A 22052-nucleotide genomic window follows, 5' to 3' on the forward strand; every position below is an offset into this window, starting at 1 on the left:
GACGCCATCATCAGTGTGAGACGGAAACGGAAATACATTGGAAATAATAGACAGGCAAAGAAATAAATTAATGTAATATCAAAGAATCCTTTGAGTATCAGATTCGGACCCTTTACTGTGATTCCCGTACCCGTTTCCACTATTCATGACATTAATGTTGCCTACCAAGGTAAGATAATCGACCAGGCAATAACGGTAGACGATTAAACTAAAACTATAATGTTTAGACATTTCTTAGCGTTGTCCCAGGGAAAGAGAGTGGTTGTGTTGTTCTGCATGACAAGGTAGCCCACGTTTGTTTCCAAACTATTCTGTTCATAACCGTCCATTTATGATAACTGTTTATATATCCATGTTGGCATCTAGTAGTATAGGCTATGTATCCTGTAGCCCCTTTCGGAACCCTTTTCTGAATTGGGACGTCCTAGGCTAGGGGGTACCGAGTCTACCGACATCACAAATTCAGAAAAGGTAACCAAGGGTGCCGAAAGCGGCTATGCAGCAGCATCCTTGATGTTCCGTTATTGCTTTTTAACTAAACACAGCATAGACTAGTGAAGCAGCTGTGAAGGGACTTGAAGCAGGTTAGTTAGTTAATTCATTTTGAAAATCAACTGTACAATAAGTACTACACGGATTTAGGGGTTATATCCAATTAAAAAATACACCCCCATCTAGGAATTTAATGGGTTACAGCAATTTATGAATGATGCTTGATGATAGCTTGATGAATTGAATACAATACATAGACCCACAAACAAGCCCAAAACAAGCCCTCATGGCTTTTTGTGTTATCCTTTTAGTTAGGCTACTGTACTTGCAAACTGTTTTCATGAATTTCATTTAAAAAAAATCTCATCAAATATAAATTGTGTCAAACGTCACTAGTGCACAGATTTCTGATGATTGACATATTTGCATCCAGGATTTATGCAGAGAAAATGACATATTTAGAAAGTTAAATATGCTTTAGTTAATTATTCCCTTCTTTTATCTTGCACTATTGAGCACGTTGGCACAACAATTTCCTGTTGGACCAATACCATTGCTCTTCTTAACACATACAGTATGTCTGTGCAGGGTGCGATGAGTTCGGAGTCATCAGACCGGGTGGCAACAGTGACCACTAGCAGACCCGGTACTCCGCTCCAAACCTCCTGGTTTGAGTTCCTACTGGACAGCACACTGCTGGAGAAACACCTCCAGAAGGACTTCCCAGGTAAACTCATATACCTTTTATTCTAGATGCAAATGGTGCATTTATATTGCACCTTTATCCAAGGATCCATTCATACACACATCCATACACTGATGGCGGAGGAAACCACGCAAGGCACCAACCTGCTCATCGGTAGCAATTAGGGGTTCAGCGTCTTGCTCAAGGACACTTCAACACTAACTCTGGGGGAGCCTGGAATCCCGTTGGTTCCCAAGAAGCCGCTTCACCCCTGATCCACTGCCGCCACTTAAGCGTTTAGCCCATTTAGACCTGAGGCCGATTCTACAAATGTCTTCTAAATTTCTTTTAAAGTTTTCTGAAAAACCTGTTGCTATATTAATCATTTGTTTTTCATAGATCCAACCAACGTGCAGCTGATCATCCAGTTCCTAGAGCAGGCCTCCAAGCCGTCAGTAAATGAACAGAACCAAGTTCAGCCTCCAGTGGACAACCGCCGGAACCGTACTCTGAAGCTGTTGGCGCTCAAAGTGGCAGCATATATGAAATGGGACCTGGACACACTGGAGAAAGGGTTAGCCTGGGTTTGTTTTGTTTTGTCGAGTGCAAAATACATTTTGTCGAGTGCAAAAGACAATTGTTTGACATTGTTTCCATTTCAGAATGCATGATCCGTCATTGGTCGGTCTCATCTCCTCCATCTTTCAAAAAAACATTAAGGGGGGAATTGTCAAGGGGAGAACTGTCTTCACCAAAGTAGCCATTACAACAGTAAAATGACCTTTAGTAAGGGATGAAAACATAATTCCTGTGGCCGTGTTTGTTCAGCAAGCTGTAATAGTTAATGAGATTAAAAATGCCTGAATCTTACTCAATATATTGACTCTCTCCTCTCAGCTTGACCATCCCTGTGCTGAACATGTTGCTGAATGAGCTGCTGTGTGTGAGCAAAGTGCCCCCAGGGGTGAAACATGTGGACCTGGATCTGTCCACTCTGCCCCCCACCACCGCCATGGGTGTCATCATCTACAACCGCTGGTGAGTGAAGCCTAATTTATACTTTGTCGACCAACCGCATCATATGACAATAACATTACAACAGTATTGAAATTACTTCATAATCCCAGTTTGGGATTGTGACACAGTTTAACCACTAAAGCCCTATAGAGCGTCGCAGTCCCGACCCCTACCAGGGCCCAGGAAATGATTCCCTGTTCATTTTCCACATTTCCACATTTCAAAAAGTATTTATTTAAAGACCTTTTAAGCCTCGTGCAAAGCCAACTCGAGTTGTGACAAATCATGACAACAAACAATTTTTTTCGGGCCGAACAAATCATTAGAAAGAAGAAGAAAAAATTATTTGTTTGGTCCAAAATATTGTGTTTGTTGTCATGATTTGTCTCGGGTTTGTACGACGCTTATAAGGTCTTTAAATAAATACGTTTTGAAATGTCTATAAGAAAAATGCATTGGGAATAATTTCCTGGGCCTGGTGTCGTCATGAAAGGGGGTGGGGCTGCGACGCTCTATAGTATAATATACTTCAGGAACAAGGGAAATAGCTGATCTCTGTCTGAGCTCACAACGCGTTACATTTGTGTTGATCAGCTAGTTCCTTCTATTAAAACAAGATTTAGCTGACATTTGACCTAATTTCTCGTTTTATTGTCAATGGCAAATATTGAGACGTGTGGGGACAAAGCTGTATAGGAGGGGATAACGCCCCTCAAAAGTCACACCCGTTTGAAGTGAGGGGCGCTCTTAATCATCGTACATCATCATGCCGTAAAATAGACACTATGCCTATTTGCTCAGACAAAATTCTCCATTAATTGTCAATGGGAATTTAATGTTTGTGTTGGACAAAGTTTGAACATACACTAAAAGCTGGATATAGGAGGGGCTAGCGCCCCTCAAAAAAATATAAGATTTCCACCGATAATCACATGCCCAAAATAGGTGCCATGTTCTGTGTCTGTCATTTTCTAGTCGACTTATTTCAACCACAACCTCATACCTGGTTTGGGTTAAGATTTTTGAGAAAAGACAGGAAGCAAAATTCACTGGACAGTTTGACATTGACTTTAAATTATTATTAAACTGCTACAAGAAACTCACAATGTAAAATATATCTTCATTTTGCCTTTCTAATTACAATGTATTTTTCTTTTTGTCATGAAGGGCCATCAGAACGATAGTGCTGAGCAGTTTTCCTGAGAAACAGAACAAGCCTGGGCCTCACCAGATGAACATGTAGGCCTTTTAAAATCTCCTCTAGACTTGCAGCTTGTGTGTGTTGCACTGAAAGGGAAATTCTTGGCCGAAACCGAATATAGGAAACAGTTGGCCGAAAACCGAATATCCGAATATTGCTGTCATGGCCGTACCTTAAAGCTACCTGATTTATGGCAATTTAAATAATAATCACTAACACTAAACATTTATTCAGCTCTTTTGAATGCATTAATTGCATACACTATTGAGTGATATATTTTCTGCCTATTCGAGCTGTGTGTGTGTGTGTGTGTGTGTGTGTGTGTGTGTGTGTGTGTGTGTGTGTGTGTGTGTGTGTGTGTGTGTGTGTGTGTGCTGAATTACAATGACAAGGATTGACATATTACATAATATCGATGTGTTCCGGTTGTATTTCCCAGGTTGAGTATTGTGCAGCAGGAGAAAGAAATGACGGAAAATATCCTCAGTGTGGTGAGTATACAACAAACTTTTTTCTGTCTTGGGTAGGGCTGGGCAATTAATCCAAAATATATCAAACTATATTTAGAACCAATAAATAATTGTGATATTACATACTAGCGTCATGTCCAGGGTGTGTACAGTACTTTAAGCTGCTAATCGCTACAGTCTGCCCTATTTTGAATAATGTTTTCAACATGTCGCCACCTTCAGTTGAAGGAGCAAGCAGCCGACTCCATCAGTGTCCTGGAGGGTGCGTTGAGACTGAAGAAGGACTTCTACATCCACACACTGAGGACACTGGACCTGCTGGCTGCTGATGCCAGCACCACCAATGGAGAGACAGAGTCGTCCACCGCAGGTCTCCGCATCAGTGCTGAGGAGCTACACTGTCAGGTTAGGTCTATAGCAGTGTTTTACAACCTTTTTAAATTCAAGGACCCCCAGTTTTTTGTATTCGGGCACCGTTTCTCAACTTCTGGTTGAGGATATTATATAAGTGGACCCCTAAATAACTGACACTGAAACACTATGATTTTAATAATGTATTGTAAAATAATAAATAAATGGATAAACTTGAAAAGTGAGTTTTCATTGATACAGATAAATGGGAACTTAAAGTATACTATGTTAATTCCATTGATTCAAACCGGAACACATTCATACCAGTTGATGCTTTTATGTGGAGCAAAACATTGGCCTTTCTGAAAGATAATTATATTATTTTATCTACCAAATTGTGTATTTACTCATGACGCAAACTGCAGTTTAAATTTGCACAAAATGCACAAAATAAATGCCCCTGGTGTGAAACTTAAGACATTTCCTATAAATGGATTCTGAATGAGTAATTCTCAAAGTTAATCAAACCTACCCTTGATGTAACTTTTATCTTTAACAGGTGCATTATGACTTGGGAGGCATTTACTTCCAACAAGGCTGCACAGACCAGCCGGCTTATGAGAAGGCTTGTGAACACTTCAGACAGACCAGGGAGCTGTTACAGAAGGTACACATATGTGTTCATTCTGCACTTGGTAATGGGTAATGGACCTTTACTAAGTACAGTACATAACTTAGCCTTTGTGGACATTTCTACCAAGATTTAGAGGAATACCTCATTTTAAACAATAGGAAATTACTCAACCAGTCTGCCCTGCAGCCCAAATATTGGTTATCAAAGTAAAATGAGCAGTTACTTGCTTTGCTGTTATTAATTAGTATCGCATTAGCTTGATTGCATAGAGGTGCCTGTCGGTTGGAAGGTTTGTGTGGTTGAAAATTGTGAAATGACACTGGACTGACGGAGAGAGAGAGGTGCCAGTCCCTCGTTCCTCTTGGACCGGTTCACTTCACTCGTTTGGTTTGTGTGCGCACTGCAGCAGCTCTCCGCTCCAGATTAATGAATGTCATGTGCTCATGTGTATATATACTGTACTTCGACTTTGTTGTGCGGCGGTACCGCACACCCAAAACAGCTGCTCTACAAGCTGACTACGCATTGTCTGCGATGCGTTGTGAGCTTGTAGATCTGCTATAATTCTTTGTGTGTGCACTTTGCACGGCACCACGTTAATTAAGCTGGTTGTTAAAGTAGCTTGTGCCTAAATGATTGTACATATTAAAGAGATTAATTGGAATGATAACACATTTGATTGCCAATGGCAAAGAAATTTAATTATGGTTTCATTACATGTGGAATTTAATATAGAATGTGTTCCCAAACTAAAATGTATCTTTATCTGACCTTTAGCTGGACTCAACTCTCCATGTGCACCTGGATGAGAAGCGCCTGGCTGGCTACTGGAATGCCTGTAGGGCCTTGACAGGAGTGTTAGACCCCAGTGACTCACACAGTACACCCTATGGACAGATAAACAGCCTGATCAGGACAAACAAATACCAGGTAAGAACAGAACAGACACGCAACAGATCTGCACCCCTTTCATTTCAACTTCATGCACAATTGATTTGCCACATAGAAAATTATTTAAAAACTCAACAATTAGTTATACCGGGTAAATATACAGGATATACCGTATAAGACATATGAACACAATAAGTACCACAGACGAAAAACAGTCTAAGTCCAAATTTCATTCTGACCCCTCCACGAAAAGGCCTCGTTGTCCTGAACCCTTATCTATCATTTATACATTATGGATCAATAGTGTGGACTTAGACAGTTTTTCGTCTGTGGCATTTAATGATATATTTACCTCATTGACTGAGAAATGTAAAGAAGGGAATACAACCGTTAACTGAATACAACGTATATTAACAAGAGTAGGCGGTAGACACATTTCTATCACTTTGGACATAATTCTAATTGCATTGTAATGCTGCTATCACTTTGGACAGAATTCTAATTGCATTGTAATGCATTGAATGGAGGGGTGTACCCTGTAATGTAATGCAATGCATTGTAATGCAATTATACATTTTTTATTAAGTTAATTTATTTGACAAATATATGTACTGTATATATTCAGGTCTAGTGCTTTGACACGTTCTGAATCTTTTAAAATGTATTGTCATTCTTAAACTCCTCTAGGCTCTTATTGAGGCCTTCATCAAAGACAATTTGTCTCGTAGTTTGCCAAACCACTTCAGACAATCTGTTCTCAGGGAGTTTCTACATAAAGTCCAGCAAGGGTGAGTTGGATATCATCACACTGTTCAGTGTAGGGTGTGCCAAAATATAAATCTTATATCAATATAGTCTGTTGTGATATACAGTAACATTAGATATCATCTTGGATTTGGGACATTGTAATATGGCATAATCGTCTTTTGGTTGCCAAATTACATCCACAAAGTGGAATTTATGTATGAAGGGGAATTATTTGTATTTCAATGAAGCAGGACTTGGTTTGTAATTGTATTCATAGTGACGGCTGTGGCTCAGGAGGTAGAGCAGGTCGTCCAATGACCTCATGGGTCAGCGGTTTGAATCCCGGCTCCTCCTGTCTACATGTCGAAGTGTCCTTGGGCAAGACACTGAACCCTACATTGCCTCCAATGAGTCGGTCGGTGTGACTTTGCCACCATTGGTGTGTGAATGTGGGAAGTGAGGATGCTGGCGTCGACTGTTCGCCACTTCACCTCCCAATGAATGAATGAACCATTGTAAGCACTTTGAGTAGGCACGTAGTGCATAGAAAAGCGCTATAAAAATGCAATTTATTATAATGCAGATTATTATGATGCTCCCTGATCCTGCCTTTTTATAATGTCTATTTGTTGCTGTGTACAGCGAGCGAGGCATTGATGAGGTGTGCCACAAGCTGTGTGTGTGCAACTCCGTGCGAGACGCCTTGGAGGGAGAAGTCCTCAGTGTGCGTTTCCAGCAGCTGCTCCTGAGACCTAGTAAACGAATGGTGGACTTCATTCTAGAGGTGCCAACTTCTCAGATTGAATTGCATTATAGATTAGATTTAATTATTTTACCTACTGGAGAGTCGAGCCTGAGTTATACCGTACTTAGTTGCAATGTCAAGTGGTCATAGGACGTTCAGGTGTGTCAGTAGGCAGGTTCAGGTTGTCTTGGGTTTTAATTTGGTCTAGATAAAAAGGCTACTTATACTATACTGCACATTTACAATTAAGGCATTTAGCAGAGACTCTTAATCCAGTGCGAATCTTGTGTACATGGTAATACACCAAATACATAGATGTTAGGTTCGTAGCTTGCTTATGGTTCTTCATGACTAAGTTACTAACAGTAGAATATCTGTAGAGTGAAGCTATGGGTATACACTATAGAGTGCTATGTCTACATAGAATCCTATGTAAATTACCTACATTTAGCAATAACAACATTTAAATGTTATTTCCTTTCCCTACAGGTGTGTACACGATCACTGGATAAGGATCGTCCATCTGAAACCTCCAGAAGAAATATGGCCAACTTTATGAAGTGAGTTACACCTCTTTTAGTATAGTACTGTACTTTTAAACACCTTTTTTCCCCTGTGCAAATAATGTAAACCTTTAGCATTGCATTGCACTGTCTGCAACACACATAATTACTACATTTGGCAAATAAGTTATTATAAGTACCGGTATTATGTATTACACAATTATAATTATGTGTATATTTATTTATTTAGTTCCCACTTAAAAAAACGTACCTTTGGCTAAAGTGTCCATTCCTTTCAGGACCTTGTGTGAGAGCCTTGAGGAGCTTCCTCTGGTGTTCATGGTGTCATCTCACAAGCTGTTCATGGAGCTTCTGAAGGAGGAGGAGAGGAAGGTCCTGGTGGAGCAGATGAGGAAGAGGTCGGCCACTATCAACCTCAGCGCCAAGCCCCTACCTTCTTTCTATGACATACCAGGTACCTCCAAAGCCCCTGCTTTCCTTCTGTCACATACCAGGTACCTCCAAAGCCCCTGCTTTCCTTCTGTCACATACCAGGTACCTCCAAATTTTGGACATACAAAATTTCCACCCAAAATGACAATACTGTACGATGGAATGTAATTGTAGCGACATGTTGATAGTCTACACTACAGTGACACTGTACTATGCATTTAGGTTACAGTAGGAGCACTAAATCAAGGTTTTATTTTATAAACACACAAATAAATAGGACTGGTGAAGCCAGCTTCCCTGCACTTGGGTCCTTGAGTCCTGACTTTATTTTCCAGTAATGACAGGCTGTACTGTACTAACATGCTTGGCTGATCCTGTGATTGACTGTGGTCTTTCCTTTCAAAGCCTCAGCCAGTGTGAACATTGGCCAGCTGGAGCAACAGCTCATCCTGTCCTTGGAGCCACGGAGGATCAGGCAGCTGCTCATTGAACTCCATGGCATGGCCGAACGGCCCTTCTGGAGGGTCAACAGCAAGGTAGGGGGAAACGGATCCATATACAGTACTCAAGAACTCCTCTAGCATCAGGATGATGAAATGTGGGATTTCATCAATTAAAATTAAAATAAAGGTACAACCTTAGAAAACAAGCTAATAGATTTACTGTAATATTTTGCTTTTATCTTGAACCAGTGATTTAGATCACGTGCATTTACTGTATATGCTGAAGTAGATCTCTGCTAAATAAATTCATGAGTTATTCTTTTTGTTTTGTTAAAATAAAGTTCCCCCCTTTTGTGTTAACAGTGGGAGGTTCCTTCAGACTACATCAATGTGATCCTTGGTATCAAAGACAACCTGACCAAGGACCTGGTATACATCCTCATGGCCAAAGGGCTCCACTGCATCTTAATAAAGGTCTGTTTGAAGAAATATTAGATGATAATCACATTATCTTATTATTAACGTGACATAGATTTTCTGATGGTGTTTTGTGTGCAGCGCATGCTTGCACATAAATCCTTTGTTATTGCAAGAAATACATAACGATACCGACTGATTCCTGATCTGATCCGTTTTCCGGGCAGGACTTTGCTCATGCCAGGCAGCTGTTCTCTGCATGTCTGGAGCTGGTGACTGAGTTTTCGCCCAAGCTCAGGCAGGTGATGCTGAACGAGATACTGCTGCTGGAGGTCCGAGCGCACGAGACAATGGCGGCCGAGGGCAGCAGGGAGAGGCCGCCCCCCGACCTGGTCAGCAGGGTCAGAGGGTACCTGGAGATGAGGATACACGGTGGGTGGACTTTATGGCTTCACACCTGTGGGACGTGTTTAACCACTTTAATTTTAGGCGAAATGCTTTAATATTTTTTAAAGACAGGAGATCTACAAGCTCACAACATTTAATGACGCATGGTGAACTTGTAGATCAGCTACTTTCATTATTCATCATACGACAAAGTATATAAGGCAAAGCCTGAGATCTACGAGCTCACAGTGCGTTGGTTTGTAGGCTTGTAGATTAGCTATTTTCGGTGGAGAGATTTGGTTTAAAGGGAACAAACTAAGGGTCCAAGGATAGAGACGTAGGGGACTAAAGTCAACCATGTACATAGGGTTTAAATGGTTAATAATTTAACATGCTACACTAAAAGTGTTCAATCAATCTATCATCGTATATATGGTCTCACCCCTGATGGTTGGTGTGGTTGTTTTCAGATCTGCCTCTGCGTCAAGTCGTTGGGGAGGAGTGCGTCGCCTTCATGTTGAACTGGAGAGAGAACGACTATCTGACTCTGCAGGTGCCACAGTCTCTGGTGATGAACAACCCTTACATTAAGGTGAGCATGTGTTATTTTTCACAGTCTGACCATTTTTATAGCACCAGTACATCACTGGTATTCAACTATTCATCATCATTTTTCGACCACGGTCGAGATCGTGGATTTCACAATATTACGCCAGACTTCATTGCCATCACCAGTTCCTGCTTATATTACTGATGCCTGTGTCCCTAGCGATGACATCAGGGAACGACGGTTGTCTACCTCTGGTCTGCTTTGAGGCAGGACTCCAGAGAAGAAGGGAAGATATACTCTCATTGTCAGCTCTGTAGCAGTGGTCGGCAAACTGTGTTCTTCTGGATCGGACTAGTGAAGAAACACAGGGAAGGTTGCCGTATATTAGATTAGTCGATGGGTGGCTCTTCCAAGACGGATTTAGTAACACTGGTAGTAACTGGTAGTAATACACAGGTATTAACTTTTATCTATGAATATATATTTTTTCCATAGAGCTACCGCCTAGTCTTTAAAACATGACACACCTTTGGGTGATGCAATAGCCAAATGGATAGGGCACATACCACATGGGTGCAAAATTCCTTCTTCAGCGTGTTCCTATCCTGGTTCTACACCTGACTGGCCAGACAGTTTGCTGTGTGTCTTTCTCTCACTGACACAATCGAACTAAAGCAGAAATCTACTACTACTACTGTACATAAAGTATCATACTTTATGTACAGTAGTAGTCAAGTCGGCCTCAGAGCTATTGATTTGGCAACTGGGTCTGCACTCTACTGTTGTATGGAGTACATAGGCATTGCAGCTTATGTTGTATAAAATGTTTAAGAATGTGGACTCAAAGGATTTAAAGGGTTTGAAAATGATGGTTAAAATTAACGACATGTACACGTTATGTACAGGGCCGGAAGAAATACGGGTATTTTGGTTTAATTTGGGGGTACGCTGACCAGGGCAGGTCAGGTTGTGGCCTCCTGGTGGTGCTATAATAGGCCAATGTGAAAAGGGTGCCATTTCTTCTTACCTTGGATGGCAATTGGATGATTTGAGGCATTTTGTTCCAAAAATCCACTTGTTGGTGGCACTATAACAGGCCAATGTGAAAAGGGTGGGATATATTCCTCAGCCTAGTAGGAAAGTCTGCGAAGGATTTCACGTAAATTGCATGCGTTCATGATTTGAGGCTTTTTGTTCAAAACGGGCCAATCCTGCAAACTTTGAGATCCAATGTTAGCCAATTAAGATGGAATATGAAATATCGGACAGATCCGACGTAAACACATGACTATAGAGATAGTGTGTAATGATTTGCTGGATTTTTGGACAGAATGTGGAGGAGTAAAAATTGGTTTTTCAAAAGTCAGCCTCCTGGTGGCGCTATAACAGGCCGTTCTGGAAAATTTGGCATCCAGGGAGTGTGTGTGCAAAATTTGGCATCGACCGGATTAACGGTGCCGGAGATGAGCTGGTAACAGACGGCCACACACGGACGGAGTGCAAAACACTCTCTCCCTATGCCTTCGGCCTGGTGGAGACAAAAATGATTTTTTGGGAGGTTAGTTGGGCCCCCCGAGCTGCATCCCACCCTAGCCCAATGGTAAATCCGGGCGCGGTTATATAACTAGCTCATGATGATTACTGGAATCTTCCTCATTCGTCCAGGCTAATGAATTGTCACATCAAGCTTGGCTGCTTGACTTGATCTCTTATCTGATACCCGACTTCCATATTTTCCCCTAATAGCTCGGCCAGCTTCTGGCCTCCACCTGCAAGGAGCTCCCAGGCCCTAAAGAAAGTCGGCGTACAGCCAAAGAGCTGTGGGAAGTGGTGGTGCAGATCTGCAGTGTGTCACTCCAGCACAAGAGAACGAGTGACGGCCTCATTAAACAAAGGGACTCCAGTAATGGCATCCTGCACAGGTATATCCTGATTTAACTTTAAGCACTGGTGTCTTGTGCTTAAAATAGCCAGTCTACAATGTTGTGATCAAGATCGGCTATTTTTTGAATGACACGCAACAGAGTGACACAAGAGGCTGCTGATATGTACATATTGTTTTATTATTGGTGCTTTATATAATCTACGATGTCATAATTTTGATCAAGGACGGCAGGAGACTATTTCCAAAGCATTCCACGGCCGACATCGGCGTGGCTTTATTTGGGGCCTCTGCCTAGCATTTGTTTCTCAATTTGTTTTAGCAATTTTGGCACCCTCTGGACAAATGTATGGATTGAGTGACATACATACACACATACACACAGATACCAGCTACATTAAAAACTAAAGTGTGTTTTGCATTGTTTTATAGTTCAACTAATTAATGTACTATTGAAGCATGTTAGGGTACTGCTACTGTACATAAAGTGTAATAAGTGTTAAAACAATTATTTGTGTTTGGCAAATTCACATTGTGTTCATGCTATCTATTACAAAAAGTCCATTCTGTTGTCTACCTATTTAGGAGTAAATTCATCACTTTCATCAAGAAGCTGAGGGTGAGTCAAGCTGAACTTGTGCTTGTATTGTCTTTAATTAAATGAATATATTCTGAATGGTGAGATGTAGTGGAATAATGGGTTTTCTTACGATTCTTACAGGAGCCTCTAGTGCTGACCTCCCTCATCTCCCTGTTTGTGAGGTTTCACAGCATAGTACGGGTATGCATTGCTGCAAAAAGCGCAAGTTTTGACCAGCCTACCTCATCTTATGGCCAATTTGTACTCAGCTTTATCATTTTTATTAAATGTATGTAATGTAAATGTATGCATGACCAATGACTGTTGTTCCAGGATGATATCGTCAATGAAGTGACAGCAGAGCACCTCTCCATCTGGCCGTCTTCTCTCGCTAAGTAAGAGCTTCTCTCTCTTGTTGCTCATCTGGAGGTTATGCCATTAATAATTGTATCATTACTGTTGGACAGAAACTATCTCCATTTGTCGTTTTTTTCCCCACAAATGAATTCCTTACTATACTATTACAGTGTCACACAAACATTGTCATTGTATACTATAACGCATCGCATTGTGACATATTGTGAAAATGGTCTATTTTTGCTATTTTGCTAAATTTGGAAAGTTTTCAGTCTTCACCAATCATCATCTTTTCCTCCTGCGTGTTAGTGACAAGATTTAAGATGAGATCAAACAGTAAAGTTTGATCTCATCTTGATCCACAATGAGAAAACTATAAAACTAGCCATTAACAGCAGCCAAAGCTTTGAAGTTTTGATTGTTTAGATTAGTGTACTTTGAACCTTGACCCAACCACTGACTGAGCTTGTGTGTGTCGCGTCCCAGCATACAGGCTGTAGATGTGGAGGCGGTGGCTGTGACGGTCAAAGAGCTGGTGTCTTATGCGCTCACTTTGAACCCCAACAATCAGTCCTGGCTCATCACACAGGCTGACATCTACTTTGGTAGGAAACATGTACTGCACAGCACATTCAGGGTAGACATTTAGTTTGTTTGGGGTGTTAAAGCTTTAATAAAGGCTTCTGTCCTCTTACTACCGTGGTGAAATGTGATATGTATTCAGTTATCAGTCATGCAATCTAGGTGGCCAGTCCACATGGACTCCATACAGTACATCATGTTTTAGTTGTGTAACAACACCTGAGCTGTATTATTTGGAAGCTGTTTAAAAGCAAGTTCTTTGTCTGTAAAAAACCATAGCACTGACGAAGGTCTGAGGACCGAAAACGTTTTGCTTTTTAATCTCACTATGAGCACAGAGCACCATGAGCACAGCATCTTAAAATAAAAGAAAATATATTTTTCTAAGTCTCAAGTCTAAGGAGTTTTACTTCTTTGTTTATACGGTGAGCAAGTCTTTTCCTGTCAAAGTTCCTTTAGTTGTGTAACAACTAAAATGTCCAATACAGAATGGACACCTTATGGAAAGGGATGCCTTTATGAAAAACATTCAGTGATTAGTTGATCCACTTATATTTCTGTTGAATCTCTTTAGTGACCAACCAGTACCCTGCAGCCCTGCATTTTTATCTCCAAGCTGGTGCAGTGTGCTCTGACTTCTTTACCAAAGCTGTGCCCCCAGATGTCTATAATGACCAGGTATAGTCCCCATCCTTGGCTCAGGTGACATATTCAATATCCAATGAGGGGATTGAGGGCACTCAGTCTGGCTTTCTGGACAAAACTTTGGCCCGTACCAGAATGTACAATTAGGGTGTGGGAAGGGCATGAATGTTTGATCTATTGGGTAGAATAATGGTGATGTACAAGGTTTTGGTTACTTGATATAGCTAGCCCTAATCATATTACTGAAAGACTCTCATAGCTGTTAAGGTGATTGGCTACATGCAATTTTACTTACGTTTTAGTCAGTTCCTGGGATCCTACAAAGATTTGTTTATCCATCATTAATTAACAAATTAGATAATTATGGCTCTATCCTTGTAGTTTATCACAAGACTGACCCTTTCTTACAGGTCCTGAAGAGAATGATCAAGTGCTGTTCGATGACGAACTGCCACACACAGGTCAGACTTAAGCAAAGATGTCTCTCCCACCAGATTATTTTGCTGGTTGATGTTTAACATCAAGCTATCCTTCTCCTTTTTGATTGTTAGGTTGCTGTCCTCTGTCAGTTTCTGAGAGAGGTAGACTATATGACGGCATTCAAAGCTCTTCAAGAACAAAACAGGTAATTTACTAACCTTTAAACCTTGTTTACTTATTTACCTGTATTTGGGGTTTCTGTTTTTGGTTAGACCATATTTCAAATTAAAAAGAGATATACAAGATCACATGTTCACATTGTACATGGACACATGCAAAAATAGAAATAAACCTACAAGCTTGCAAAGTATAAACACTGAGTGTAAGTGATTAATCAATTTAGACAATCAAAAAAAATGATTCCTTGATTTTTTTCCCCCCCTTGATAATTAAATTCCAAAAAAGTAGTAGAATAATTTATAATTGTATTCCTAGACTTATAAGTTCTGTTTATTTTTATTTCAGTCATGATGCCATGGACTCACTCTATGACTACATCTGGGACGTCACCATCTTGGAATATCTCACACGTATCCTTTACAAAGTTAAAATATTATTTAATAATACCACTAGGATAACTGTATTACACCTTGGAGAACTAACGTTTGTGGCAATATTTTCTTTTTCCACTTCTGTATTTTTGTTGTGTACAAGATTATATAAGCTACCACTGGAAAAAACGTAATAATGCTGAAGCCTAGTTCATTGACTTCACCAGTGTATAATATACTTTAACTGTCCCCTTAACTGTGTGTTCAGATATTCACCATAAAAGGGGTGAAAGCGAGAAGAGACAAATAGCTGTAAGTAATTTTTTCTTTCGTCTAATCGATTTAAACACAAAGGTGATTTGTTTAAGTAGAAAACTGGTCCCTGACGAGTTACGTGTACAGACCATTATGGTCTTGTGAGCCATGTAGATCTTAGCTTAATAAACCCTGACATTTTAAAGATTGCACTGATTTTATATCCCTCGCTGTGAAAGGGATACATATTTTACTGAGATCTACCTAATGCAATAAGGATTAATCTCAAATGAGTATTACATTGCCGCTTACTCACATAATTGGATATTGTGTACTTAAGGCTATAGGGTTGAACGTGTATGTACAGATGAGTTAGGAGCCATTCGATCTTCTTTTCAGGTAAAAGCGATTGGTCAGACAGAGCTCAATGCCAGTAACCCAGAGGAAGTACTACTATTGGCTGCACAGAAGCGGAAAAAGAAGTTCCTTCAAGGCATGGCTAAACTGTACTTCTAAAACACACAGGACCATTTCTCTGGAGGAAAAAATACTGTACATTTTATTTCATTTGGTAAAAAATAAACATTTTCAAATAAATACATTTTGTATCTGTACAAATTTTCATACATGTTTAGTTTCCCTCCATGGGAAAACCTAGGAAACTCCCTGAGGTATAAATTAAATACCTTGGCTGGCTTTATTAATAAATCATAAATATGATAATGCTTTCAACTGAGCATTGACAGATTTTTTTTCTTCCCTTTTGGCTATACATACAGAATTCATATTTGACATGGTATACAAAAGAAATTGCACCACTGAAATAAAGGAATGTCAACTACACGTACACATTCAGTTCGAGTCACAGCAAACAAAACATGTTTTAAACACTTAAGTGTTTAAAGATCTATGCAAAAGTTATATGGAATACTTGAACATTTTAACAGTACTAGTAAGGGAACATCAGGCTGCCATTGTGTTTACCTTTTAGTAGATTCACTTACCAAGAGCAATGTCTTCAAAGACACATTGCTGTAGTGAGATCTTAAACATGGGGCCCTTTATCGCAACCCCCAGTCAATTTTAACTTTAGCAAAGATTACATGCATCCATATTCACTCAGGATGTTGCATTCGATCCCAGTTATGGAGATTCAGAATCCCAGCGCAAGTAACCTGTTCAGAAGGGTAATTTAGCTGATAACAGCAGCCCTTTCTTCATCTCTTGGCCGTAAACTATCCTTGTCGTCGTCCTCTCTGGACCCGAACAGTTAAATAAATCCAGTCCAGTCCTTTAATTCTTGTTCTTTCCAAATGTCAGTGTGCAGTAGACTTCTCTGTACTGTTAGGTGGTGTCAGGAACTGGCTCCGACTCTCCCTTTGATACACCTCATCCTGAAATGCACACAAAAGACTGTTTAACCACCCTTTATATTTCATCAGTGTACGCTGAATAGCAAAAATACAATATTGCATTTTCCACCTATGACGTGCCCAGAATAAGGACACCAGGTTGAGAATGGAACACCCAAAAATGCTTATTAGTATTTATTGCACTGTTTTGCATCTCTGACAGTTCATGCCATCATAGCCAAATTAAGTATAAAACAAGACTTAGTGGCTTAATACTAACCAGCATGGTCATGTAGTTTGCATGTGTCTGGATGTTGTGTCTATTGTGTTTCACGTTAATAAAATCCTTTAGCATGACTTCGCCATAACGTGCTACTGTCTCCACATAGGGAGCCATCCAGTCAATACAGGGCTCGATGGCATCCCATGACAAACCTGAGGAGAGTAAATAAAGTTCAGTTTAGGGTTGTATTCAAAGACAACGGAAATTGTTGAAAGAAATGAACAGAGATGCATAAAGTGAATGTGCATTCTGATTCAGTATTGTGCTTACGTGAAACTTCCTCAACGGTTTCAAACTGGATGAAATGGCACAGCACTGATGCAGCCAACACGCTGTACTCGAAGTCCAGTGAGTTTATATTTAGGACACACAGATCTAAAAGCTACAAATTGAGAGACAAAAGTGACCGGTGAGATTTGAACCAACAACTTCACTACAGGCACATCCCTCACATCACTACGTTTTTATTATGGCAATGTCACTTTCAATGGTGCCATTGATGCATTTGTTTTTTGGTGTGTTGTCAATCGGGTATTTTTGGGACATGACATGGCTGTACGATAAAGTATAAATTATGCTTTAGAGTAGATTTCTCTTAATATGCATTGTGGCTCATTTGAGCCTACCGTTCTCATTATACAATACATACCCGCGTAACTTGCACATAGATTTCCTGTGGAAACTGAGGTTCTAGAAGATCAGAGTTGTTGTTCATTGACGCCATCTGCATGTAAAGTTTCAGCCATGACACTGCAGTCTCGGGACAAAGGTTCCAATTTAATGCCTAAAAAAGCAACAGAAAGGCAGAAACATGAAAATCTGTTGTGGCGATTTATGCAAACATCCTCATTTATGTAAAGTAGCTTCACTTTGTACAGAATCATGTTATAGAATTTAATAACTGCCACAAAAGGAACATGTTAAACAAATCTTGTTGTGGTACACTTCCAACCCACTATATTACCTTCAGAATGATCAATTCCATTTTGAGAATGTCATATTCCAGGCAGGCCCCATCTGTCACAAATGCCAACTCTGCCAACTTGGGAGGATATATTTCCTATATGGGGAAGGGAAATATAAAATTAGTTACACTTAGCATCACAGTTAAAAAAAACTTGCATATGCTAATGTTTTTGTTGTCTTGGTGCATTGTAGTGCACTAGTAGGCAAATGAGACACTGGATCTCATGATTGTTTCAACTGATGGCCTGCTGAGTGTTTAGTGCCAAGCTGAGGCAATGTGTGAAATGTAGCAAGTCTTTCAAATACAGTGGAGTCTTTTTTTAAAGGGGTTGTGAAGTGTACTCTCTTTAGCAGACAATCCATTCCCAAGCCATTAGCAGTCCAGGGTAATTCCCAAAAAGCATACAGATAGTTGTCTGCATCAATGTAAGTTTTCATACATGCAATAGCTTACCTCCATCTTTGATGCAATGAACAGACAGGTTATGCCAATAAGTTGCAGCCTGTCTTTATCAGTGTTGTCTTGGGTCAACATGAACCGGTCAAAGTAGTCCTGTGCCAGGTACGCAGTCTGTCGATGCAGGGTGTAAACTTCACTCACCTTGGGAAAAGAAAATATAAAATGTAGTCGTCTACAGCCACAATGCCGCTCCACAACACGATATGAGATAGAACAATGAATAAGTAAAACCTCTGAGATTAATCACAATAATATACTATAATAAAAATAGTACAAGAACCCCCTGACTCTTCAAATCGTTAGCTGAACTATTAAAATGTGGTTGCTGGGAAAAACGGGCGTTTAAAACATAGATGAATACAATAAATCATATTTTGCTTTACCTCAAATAACCAGTCCAGAAGGACTGATCTCATCCTGGGTGCTAATCTGGGGTGCAGCTGCATGAAGCTCTTGCTGTGCGTGTACTTCTGTTCTTTGCCCAACATCTTTTCCCACACATCCTCAGGTGTACCCCAACTACATGAATGGGGAAAAATAAACTTGTTTCAGATGTGGAAACGGTTCAAGTCGCTGCTGATGAAAGTACTTCAGACATAACACACTGTTTTGGCAGCAGACACATCTTTAAGTATTTGAGCAGTACAAACATCTCTTTGAGTCTGTCAGCCGAGAAAATCAAAAACATTTTTTATTTAGTCGCGAAAGGGGATAATTAACGTCAACCGGCTCAAGTTGCCGGCACAAGCATAATTATTAGTGGCAGGAAGACCTTGGAAAGGAAGTTGTGACAATAGTTATATGACGTGAGCCTGGGTTACTTTGTTATTCACCTGAGTAGTGGGAGGGGGGATGGCTGTATCCGATTGTCTCTGGTTGTGAGGCTCACATAGCTGGACTCTTCAGAGGGCTTGTTGACACTCTTCTCAGGGGTCTCAATGAGAATACAGGGATTGGTGACACCTTCAACAACCAACTCGTTCTGAAATGGAAATGATGCTTGTTGAGAGTTTTACAAGAAAAGTCAGAAGAACATTTGAATGACATATAGACCGAGCAGGAGCATAATTGATCTAATCAAAGCCACACCGGCTAGTCAGTGGATAGCCACTCTAGAAGTGGCTATCCACTGACTAGTGACTGATAAACAAGCAGAGGTGAGACAGACAGGATATGTATATTTGTTGGGTTGATTCAAAATAAAGGAAAGTCTTGCGTTACCTTCTCACTTTGCCGTTTTGATAAGGGCTGATAGAGCTTTTTTCTGTTCTGCTGAAAGGAGGAGTTACATTATGTCAACATATTACCTGTTGCACATACAATTACAGCAGAAAATGTATTCATAGTGGTTCACGGGTTAAAAGCACAGAGTGCAACAAATGCATTCATATTTCTGTGTCTCTAAATGTTCATGACTAAGAGGGTATCTTTAATAAACCAAGGATTCTTACCTTTGTTATCTTGCCTTTCTGAATTTGGGCATTTTCAGATTTTGAGTGCAGGCGACCACTGTGGAGATAAAATGCACTTCATGAAGTATACTTAATACATCGACCAATTATTAAAGTTTAAAAAACAAAAAATACATTCATATGTAGGAGCTGTAGCCATTACCTTCGTCTAGTCATGTTTATGGATAGTGAGGCTTCTGTAAAATGAAACAAACACAAAGTTAGAATGTAGTCAATTATGTTGATTGACAGTAAAACACACTGTACAGCTCATCTTGCAGCAACACCAGGAAGTGTAATGTCTGGCAGCATTTCTAGCTCTCTTGGTTTCCAAAAAATTACATTTAATTCTAACCCCAAGACAGTTAACAAAATGTACTAGACAAGAAGATACTTGTCCAGGCAGCAACTATGATATTTTAAAGTATTATCGCATTTGAATGTAGACGCGCCAACAATAATTAGCGCGTAAACTTGACAGGCTCTACAAGTTCTACCGGTGAAAATAAAACCCGACTCTCAATTACAACACTCCGTTAGGAATAATCACACTACAAGTAGTAGTCCTGTCCACGGTATTATTCAATTACACAACAGAATGTGACAAAATACCACACAAAGGAGCATGTAACGATAGCCTAGCTCCCTCCAAAAAGTAGCCGCAGCTGCTGGACCAAGAGGCACAGCGCCAACAACACAAAGACCACAGAAGATCATTCATCATATCATATCACATTGAAAGCTGTGGTTATCTAATGTTATCTGTCCCCCTTCATTAATTAACGCTTAATGATGATTTAGACAACACCATTCATCAAAATAGAAGCCGGACCCGCAAATACCAGCTTAAAATCAGACTGCACCAACTACACACATTTATAAATGCACTAGTTTCATTTAGTCTCAAATGACTAACTCTAAATTTCAGACTGATCTTATGCGCTACCATTATGGTATGTTAAGTTAAACAAAATGCGTGCTAAAGTTAACACTAGCTTGTTAAATAGCTATTAGCTAACGTAAATAGTAGAAGCAAAGGCAGCTCAAAGATTATTTATACTTATCTATAAAACAAAAATAATAACAAACCGTCCGAGCCCGTATAACGTTGTTATATAATACACACCTTACAGTGCAGCTCAAAGAAGCCGTGTGGAACATTAAACATAAACAGTTAAACTACAGTATAGTAGTATAGTGATAATATGATTCAGACCTACCAGCTGTTGCAGCTCAGTCCAAATGAGAGAGAAACTGAGCCGACTAGGGTCTGTCTGTTTGGCGCTCGCGCCAACAAGTGTGAGTGAGTGACTGCAGTGCGTTGCACGGTCGGTGTCTCGCGCCACGAATAGCCGATCTACAAGCTCACAACGTGTCGCGGCTGATACACGTTGTGGGCTTGTTGATCGGCTGTTATCGGCGCGAGCCGTGCACGAGCCGTTGCGCATGCGTGTCAAAAACTACTACAAATGTCAAAAATCGGTGGGAATGTGTAGTGTACCGTAGTAATAAACCGTACACAAATTTTCCTCCGAGGTGGAAAGTCTGGTGACGCCACTGACGCGAGGTTAAACATGATCAACTGTGACAATATATATAAAGTTATATAATTATATAAATCATAGGCCCAGTAATCCATTGGCTTTTAAACTTTTTTTTAAATTCGTTTAATGTTAGTTCATTATTTAATCATATCATATTTCACAGGAAAGTGAAATCATACACGTTACATGTTTGAACATCACATTTATTATCTTATTCTAATGTTCTGTTTAATTTCTAGATTTTGTTTTACACACACACACGCACACACACGCACGCGCCACCGAAGCCACGTGACCGAAGGCGCGCGCGCGCCAGAAGTGTCAACCAATAGGAATGGGTGTTAACACAACGTGCGTTTGGCTTCTCATGTAAACAAACCAGCAGAGAAGCGACTAGCGAGAGAGAGAATCTGACACAGACGACACTTCACAAGTTTGCTTTGGCAAATCATGCAAAACGTTACGTTATGTGGACTATGCAGTCGCGGCTGATCCCAACAGGTAAAACGCGCTGATTGTTTTTGTTTTCTCGCACCTTAAATGCAAAAGGCATTCAACTTTTCTTTAACTCCCATGATCCCATCTCCCTGCTTTCTCTTTTATGGAAATAACAAAAACGACGGCGCACCCTATGACGTTTTACACCAGGCACAGCAAATGCAATGACAGTTGATTCTAATTCTGAATTGTAGACAGACTGACTGAGTGAGTAAGCCAACACGTGCAGGCGGTTCCATG

General features: G+C 40.2%; 2 protein-coding genes across 3 annotated transcripts; one reads left to right on the forward strand and one right to left on the reverse strand.

Moving 5' to 3' along the window:
• The first annotated feature begins 27 nt into the window (after nt 1–27).
• Nucleotides 28–15855, forward strand: ints8 (integrator complex subunit 8). Its single transcript, XM_080787727.1, has 28 exons — nt 28–169; nt 1081–1219; nt 1577–1751; nt 2075–2215; nt 3362–3433; nt 3835–3886; nt 4088–4270; nt 4776–4883; nt 5628–5780; nt 6429–6529; nt 7131–7272; nt 7723–7793; nt 8036–8211; nt 8595–8725; nt 8996–9106; nt 9277–9481; nt 9907–10028; nt 11733–11908; nt 12454–12487; nt 12590–12649; nt 12782–12843; nt 13292–13410; nt 13962–14065; nt 14443–14493; nt 14584–14657; nt 14978–15042; nt 15272–15315; nt 15658–15855. The coding sequence occupies exons 1-28, from the start codon at nt 146–148 to the stop codon at nt 15772–15774; spliced, it is 3012 nt and encodes a 1003-aa protein (XP_080643853.1). The 5' UTR covers nt 28–145; the 3' UTR covers nt 15775–15855.
• Nucleotides 15789–21060, reverse strand: LOC308332093 (G1/S-specific cyclin-E2-like). Of its 2 annotated transcripts, none has more exons than XM_080787729.1 (12): nt 20991–21060; nt 19934–19967; nt 19771–19828; nt 19541–19588; nt 19153–19301; nt 18703–18838; nt 18314–18460; nt 17858–17953; nt 17543–17677; nt 17164–17275; nt 16891–17045; nt 15789–16652 (listed from the first exon to the last, which is right to left on the reverse strand). In XM_080787729.1, the coding sequence occupies exons 2-12, from the start codon at nt 19945–19947 to the stop codon at nt 16575–16577; spliced, it is 1128 nt and encodes a 375-aa protein (XP_080643855.1). In that variant the 5' UTR covers nt 19948–19967; nt 20991–21060; the 3' UTR covers nt 15789–16574. The 2 variants fall into 2 exon arrangements, with proteins under 2 accessions (XP_080643855.1, XP_080643854.1); XM_080787728.1 differs by having other exon boundaries at nt 19541–19591.
• Between the last annotated feature and the right edge of the window lie 992 nt (nt 21061–22052).

This window comes from Protomyctophum bolini (assembly GCF_963924005.1).
Source record: "Protomyctophum bolini genome assembly, chromosome: 17".
In the NCBI taxonomy this organism is placed as follows: Eukaryota; Metazoa; Chordata; class Actinopteri; order Myctophiformes; family Myctophidae; genus Protomyctophum; species Protomyctophum bolini.

Excerpts from the sequence above, each read along its gene's own strand:
- LOC308332093 (XM_080787728.1), bottom strand. Across the intron at positions 19,302-19,540 it reads CAAAACGGCAAAGTGAGAAG|AACGAGTTGGTTGTTGAAGG; the intron begins GTAACGCAAGAC and ends TTTCCATTTCAG. Across the intron at positions 18,461-18,702 it reads TTCTGGACTGGTTATTTGAG|GTGAGTGAAGTTTACACCCT; the intron begins GTAAAGCAAAAT and ends TCTTTTCCCAAG.
- ints8 (XM_080787727.1), top strand. The coding sequence starts at position 146 with ATGACATTAATGTTGCCTACCAAG. Across the intron at positions 2,216-3,361 it reads GTCATCATCTACAACCGCTG|GGCCATCAGAACGATAGTGC; the intron begins GTGAGTGAAGCC and ends TTTGTCATGAAG. Across the intron at positions 12,488-12,589 it reads CTTTCATCAAGAAGCTGAGG|GAGCCTCTAGTGCTGACCTC; the intron begins GTGAGTCAAGCT and ends CGATTCTTACAG.